General features: G+C 36.3%; 1 protein-coding gene across 1 annotated transcript; it reads right to left on the bottom strand.

Annotated features, from left to right (window-relative positions):
* Nucleotides 1–1668: 1668 nt before the first annotated feature.
* On the bottom strand, nt 1669–4256 carry LOC104897508 (exocyst complex component EXO70B1). The gene has a single exon (XM_010684393.3). It carries the CDS (start codon nt 4020–4022, stop codon nt 1830–1832), a length of 2193 nt encoding a protein of 730 aa, XP_010682695.1. The 5' UTR covers nt 4023–4256; the 3' UTR covers nt 1669–1829.
* Between the last annotated feature and the right edge of the window lie 2922 nt (nt 4257–7178).

Raw genomic sequence — 7178 nt, 5'->3', positions numbered from 1 at the left:
ACCAACGTGACTTGTAACATTGCATGGGTGCTTGGCCCCATTTACATTGTCTCGAAAAGTTTATGAACACCCCATTTGTTCATTTCTCGTGAAATCCTAAATTGCCTCGAAAATGAACGTAAAGGCAACCACATATTTGTTCCAAGCCACATGACTCCTTTCCAATGACCTCCTAAGTCTATAATAGGAATCCTATGGCGTCTGTAGCTCGAACCCTTGGAAAGTTCGAAAACGTGTATTATAACCTTCAATTGTGGCTGTTTTTGGGACATGTTTGGACTTCTCCGGACCTGGCCATATTTTCTCCCGAAATATTCTTAGGAAAGCTGACGTGACTTGTAACGTTGCGTGGGTACTTGGCACCATTTGTGTTGCCTCGAAAAGCCTCTGAAGCCTTAACACCCCATTTGTTCATTTCTCGTGAAACCCAAAAGTGTCTCGAAATGAACATAATAAAGGCATCCACATATTTGTTCCAAGCCTCGTGACTCCTTTTCAATTACCTCGCAGGTCATTAGGAGGCATCCCGTGGCGTACGGATCTCTGGACCCGGGAAAGTCCGAAAGTGTGTATTATAACCTTCAATATTTGCTGTTTTTGGGACATTTTTGGACTTTTCCGGGCATGGTCATATTTTCTTGAAACGTTCTTAGAAATGCCGATGTGACTTGTAACGTTGCGCGGGTGCTTGGCACATTTGTGTTGCCTCAAAAGTCTCTAAACACTCCATTTGTTCATTTCTCGTGAAATTCAAAATTTAGGATTAAATAACTATTGCTGCATAAAAATATGTTGTAGTTTTGTTTATTACGGACAAAAGATGTGACTTCTGTAGTTCTCTAAGTGAGGTTTTCTTTTTTTCATAATGCAAAGCGATGGCTCTGGGTTTATTTTTAGCAAGAGGGTTGATTCTTTGGTGGCTTCTTATTGTATTATGTCTTTTCCTAGATGGTAATTTAAATTTTTATTGTGAACACGTAAAGCATGATTAAAAGTTGGTTGAAATGGTAATTGTGTCATGTTATAATAGCAAAATGTCACAGGTTCAAATCTTGTTGCAAGCTAATTTTTAATATATTTGTATAGATTAATCTAGAAGTCAATCGAGACCCGTAGTAGCGGCGAGCGAGAGCGGATTGGGGGTTTGAAGAAAAACAAACACGAAGAAAAACCTCAGCAAAGTGTTCACTTATGATGGAAAAACCTCACAACACTTCTATAAATTTTGTTATATACATAATGGTACCATCTATGAATTCCTCCGTAAAATTTCACATATGCTTTTCCACATGCTTGTGTCAGAATAAATATCATAACTGACATATAAACAATATTATGGATATCAAAAATTATTAAAAGAGTCGGTCTAATTTTAATATTAAAGTAGAGCTAGTCACTAAATGAATTAAACAAGTCACTGAAAGAAATTAATCTATCACTATTGGGCTAATTTTCTTTTTAATATTGAGCTTAACATTGCCTAATTTTAATTTAAAAGTAGGCAGTCTCTTACAAAACAAACTCTATGGATATAGTGTAGATACCAAATCTCATATATTCCATGATTCAATCACTCCTAAGCAATTAATATTCCCAATCAAATCCTGTAAACTACATTGAAAATTACAGTACTATTCGATGATCACAAATCACAAAAAGAAAAAGAAGTTTTTATGAATTACACTAATAAGTAATGTAATGAGTAATGAGTAATGAGCATGGAATGTAAAAACGCACCCAAATTACTGAATAAGAATAATACAAGAGTTTGAGTTGAATAAGACATGAAAACTCATCCTAGTTTGTAATAAAAAGATATGAATGTTCCCCTATATTTTTCTCCTAGCCATGGAAATAGGATTTCCATCAAATAACTCTTCAATAATTGTCTCAATATCATCAGGTTGAAACTTAATATACTTCTCTACTTGCCTTCCCGGAGTAAAAATCTGTCCAAACCTGGCGACAAAGGATCGATAGGCCGGGATCATAACTGCAGAAATCGAAACTCGAAGCTCCGACTGAAGCTGCTCGTCGCTCACCACCCATGTGCTTTGTGTCCTATGAATCTCATCAAACAATTGGTTAAAGTTTTTGAACCTTTCCTTTAATATTGGCTTGTGTATTTTCCCATTAACTTGCAAACCTTCTTGGTTAAGACATTGTAACACCCTGCTCCAAGTTTCCCTTTGGTAGCTCTTGTGGTAGTGCCTAACATCTGAGGAACGTTTCCTATACCAATTATCTCCGACAACTTGGTGAATTTCGCTCGAACCTTTGATCTTTTGCAGCATATATCTTCCATTGTTCATCAAGAATATGTACCTTAAGGATAGGTCTTTATATAGCTTGGACTTAGACTCGAGGTAAGAGTCTAGTAAATCCATAATGGTTATTAATTGGGAGGCGAATGGTGAGTGTTTATTTCCTTGTTGATTTTGGTGTTCTATTACATTGTGATGTTGTGATGATGAGTTGAATGCTGAATATTCCTCTGTTTGTTCTGTTCTTAGGTGTTGTTGAAAGACTTGTTCTAGTGTATCCTTGTATTCACAAGCGTATTTAAGGTAATTCATAGTGTACCTTGTTAAAGGATGGACCGCACCACTAGCCACCGGAGTCTTGGTGTTATCGCCCTTGATGGAGTTTTCGAGCTGACAAAAGATGGACACCGCGGCCTCTCCTAGCCTACTCTTTGCGAAGGACAACTCCAATTTCAATTCTTCCTCCACCATCTCTTTCGAGGAATACATGGATTTTTTATCCTCTAGCCAAGGGATTGTGTCACGTAGGGTCTCATACATATCAAGAAACTTGAACAATTTTTCTGTGGCTCGCTTGGTCATGGAGACAGCCTCCGCAAAGCTGACAAGGATGGAGAAGACCGCGTAGGAGAGATCACTATAAAGGACATTGCAGGTCGATAAGTGATCAGAGAAAACAGACTCGTAGAAGGATTGTTCCCCTGGAAGGAGGGTACTCGTGCAATGTTTCAAGACTCGAATCCATGTAGAGATCTCACCTTCAAGAGACTCCCAATTCATCTTCACAACATCATCTGTGCTAACCTTCTCCAAACCTTGTCGTTTCAACTCTTCCTCGAAAGCATATCTCCTTGTAAGGAGGAATACATTGCAGCATTCCGCCTCATAGCCAGCCGTGATCATAGCATTGGCTATGAGGCAAATGCTTGATACAGAGTTAGAAGAAAAAAATGGGAAGGAAGTAACCAATTCAGCCTTCCCATCTTGTTTTTTTTCTTCTGATTCTGTATCTCCACCACCATCTTGCACTTGTTGTATCTCGCACGAGTCTCCTTCCTCCTCATGATGGTGAGCTGCAAACGACTGTATCCTCACCTTGAGGCTCTTCAACGAAGAATCTACGTGCTTAGAATTCGAACCATCTCCTACATTGTTCAAATTCTGGCACGACGATTCTTCAAGAATCAGACGAAGCTCCTCCTCTAAGAACACCATTGCTCGGTGTAGGACAGAGCTTGTCTGATTCAACAATGGCATTGTATAGTTGGATTTTAATCCTTGCAATGCCTCCATTAGCCCTGACAATCTATTCACTGCAGCTATAAAACAAGCATCACCTACAACATCACGACCAAAAACCATTGAATCCTGCGACGTAGATTCATATTCTTCAATCTTACATTCCACCTTCTTAAGAAATTTAGCCACTACATTTGAGATTTCAGGTGGATCATCATTATCATTATTATTAGATGATGATGAAATACAAACTATGAACTCTTGAACATCTTCACAAAGTTCATCAAGGGATAATTCCTTTATTTCCTCCTCTTCTTCGTCTTCTTCTCCTTCATCACCTTCATCAATGGTGAAAGGCTTTGGTGATTTATGACTATTACTATTATCATTATTAAAATCTGATGTTGTTCGAGAAGCAAAACTAAATGATTTCCCAATATCTTTCTCATCTTTGTTCTTGTTTTCATCAAGATATCTTGAATCAAAACTCAAACATTTCACTGGTGGATTATTTGCCATTTTTGTTTGTTTCTTTGTTTTGTAAGGGAATTGAAGTTTAATGAAAGTTTAAGGTGTTTTTGGGTTAATGATGAAAAGAAAATGAAACAATGGAGGAAGAATCATTAAATTTGGTTAATTTTTTTTTTTTAAAAAAAAAAGTTTTGATTTTTTTTACAAAAAATAATTTAATATTTTGAGGTGTAAGATTTATGTTTAGTTTACAGAAAATGGAACTAAGTGGTGTGCATTTGTGTGATTGCAATGGATATTGTTTAATTTTAGCAGAGAAAAAGAAGGAGGTGTTTAGGAGGTGGCAGTTGACGGTTGACCCATTGATGGGAAACTTTGTGCTCATCACGATTCCATTGTTCCGCCGGTTCTACCGGGGTTGTATAAATATTTTCGCGTTTGATAAATCTCTAACAATTAGATCCAGATGTATTTAATATATATTTTCGTGTAATAATTTTTTCCTTGAATAATGCAAAAATGGGTTTTAATTCCCAAATTATGCCCAAAAATAAAAAAATTCCTGCGTACCGTCCACATAGGACGCCACGCGATAATTTTTATTTTTTTTTCTACTTCAACAAAATCGCTACTTGAAAAACGCTACTGAAGTAGCGGTTTACTGATTTTTTTTTTCTACTTAGGTAAAACTTTGGCGCTGAGTGATATAAACCACTACTGCAAATAGCGGTTTATTAATGAAAAACGCTACTCCAACAACAAAGACCAGAACGGACGCTGAAATCAACGACGGCTTTAAGCCGTCGTTGATTTCTCACCGACTATTTTTTTGTCATTAGCAACGGCTTTTAGCCGTCATTGATACGTATTTTCTTGTAGTGTTATCCCCAACTCCAGAGAGTTTGCCCAGGTAAACCGCTACTTGAGATAGCGGTTTATGTGTATAAACCGCTTCTAAAAGTAGCGGTTTATTGTAAATATAAACCGCTACTGTGAGTAGCGGTTTACCTGGGCAAAAACAAAAAAAAAAAACTAATTTCTCGTGTGCCGTCCTATGTGGACAATACACAGGGAATTTTTTTTATTTTTGGGCATATTTTGGGAATTAAAACCAACTTTTACATTATTCAAGGAAAAAATTCAATATAATTTATGTATATAACACGATAGGGAAGAAGTTATGGTAATTAGGATCATGTACAAAAATGTGAAGTTGGGCCCTTAATTTGTTGTAGAAAAAAATACACTATTTTTATAACCTGTAAAAATTTACAAATTTATTAGAGAAAATATGAATAACATTATGAACATTTTAGGAAAAGAAGGAAATTTTAATCAATTATTTTTCAGAAGCATATCTAACACTACGAAAATAAAAAAAAAACTAATAGAGAAAGAATAGCATGAGAAATAAAATATATACAACTATACAAAAAAAACCAATATAAACAATTAAAAATTTCTATAATTCATCAATAAGATTATTGGACTAAAAATAATTGAAGTGAAATAAAACTGAAAATTTTACAAGTTACCATAAAAGATCATATGGTGATTTTGCCAACCTTATTGTTGCATTGATTCCCTAAGACATGCAGGATTCCAGATTTCAATTATATTTAGCCCAAAAGTAGAAGATTTGCAATCCTATTAAAAACATGTTGGCTATTACCTACATAAAGAATTAACAAATTGCAACTATGTATAAGGTTGTAATTGACTGGATCATTTTGGTGCCTACTACTAGCACAAAAGAGGAGCCCAATACTAGTTGAAAGTTTCTATGTTAACGTACAATGAAGTTTGTTGATACATGGCCTGTTACATGCTGATGGATGGGCCTAATCTCACTCTTATTCTTGTTATGAACCATGTATGGACTATTTGGCAAATCATTTTTATGGGCTTTGTGTAGAACTATCCTCCCGATAATCTCAAACAATATGCCAGTACTCAATTGCAAAATAAAATTATCAATAATATTGATATATATATAAATTGAATTTTAATGAAGTAATATATATTGCAATATATCATATGTAAAATTTTAATAGAGAGTAGGACATGAGATGGAGAAACGAGGCATGTAGGGATAGGACGAGGATCGGGCGGGTATAGCCTAAAATCTGATTCACACCGGCTCATCACCCATTGCGGGTACGATTTTCATCCCCATCCTGGCCCTATCCCTTCTCCGGTTGGATGGATGGGGCAGTCTCCTATTTAACCCGCCCCACTACCATCCCTAGTGATGAATGAGTTTTCAAGGGCGGTACATGGGTTTTTGCCTTTTAAGAGTGTTGGATGATTTTTTTAATTTGTGGGTGGTGGTAGGTTTTATGGTGTTTGGTGGCCAATGAGGCGGCAATGGTGGTTAGGAAGGGGGGGGGGGTGTCAGGCAGTGTAGCGTAGTCAATATGGTGGTCAATTAGGTCAAAGTGACTATTAAATAGAGGAGAGAAAGTGAAACCCATGGGGAGTAGAGAATGGATGTAGATGACTATGAAGAAAAAGAGAAAGTAAAGGGAATGATAAATATAACTAACCAAACACCTAGAGGAAGAATCAAGACTTTTTCCTTTGGTACAACATAAACCAAAAGCTCAATACATTGTAATGTGCGTTTTTCTTTTAAATTACTAACAATAGTTGCAAAGTAATTCAAATTTATCTCTTTAGTTATAATTAACAAATGTGTATCAGGAATTGGGGTTGGCTCAAGTGAAGAATTTAATTTTTCCTAGTAAAGTATATGGTTCAATCCTACTCCAAGGATTTGGGGGATGGGGATTGAAGGGTGGGGTCTGGCCGCCTGGAGTGTATGGTTTCTAATGAGTCTTTGGATAAGTGCCTTGTGTAAGGATATTCCAGATGAATTTCTTCCTATCTTACAAAAAAATTCAACATATATGTATAATAAGGGGGCGTTTGGTTCACTAATTTTGGGTTTCAAGAAACGGAATCAATTACCGATTCCTTTTTTTCTTGTTTGGTTCAACTACTCATCAATCCATTACCATTACTTGATGGTAATGGATTCCCCCAATTTGTTAATGGTAATGGATTCCCCCAATTTGTTACCTTCCCTCCCCCCTCAAGTAACAAAATCCATTACATGAAGTTAATGGTTACCCTTCATTTCCATTCCGTTGCTCAAACCAAACACTTAATAAAGGTAACCATCTTTGTTACCATTTCCCTCCT

This window comes from Beta vulgaris, chromosome 6 (genome assembly GCF_026745355.1).
Source record: "Beta vulgaris subsp. vulgaris cultivar EL10 chromosome 6, EL10.2, whole genome shotgun sequence".
In the NCBI taxonomy this organism is placed as follows: domain Eukaryota; kingdom Viridiplantae; phylum Streptophyta; class Magnoliopsida; order Caryophyllales; family Amaranthaceae; genus Beta; species Beta vulgaris.
Note: the sequence above shows the minus strand (reverse complement) of the source record. Positions and strands in the feature narration are given on the sequence as shown.

What these genes read in the sequence shown, in the direction of transcription:
- LOC104897508 (XM_010684393.3), bottom strand. Translation starts at nt 4,022, where the DNA reads ATGGCAAATAATCCACCAGTGAAATGTTTGAGTTTTGATTCAAGATAT.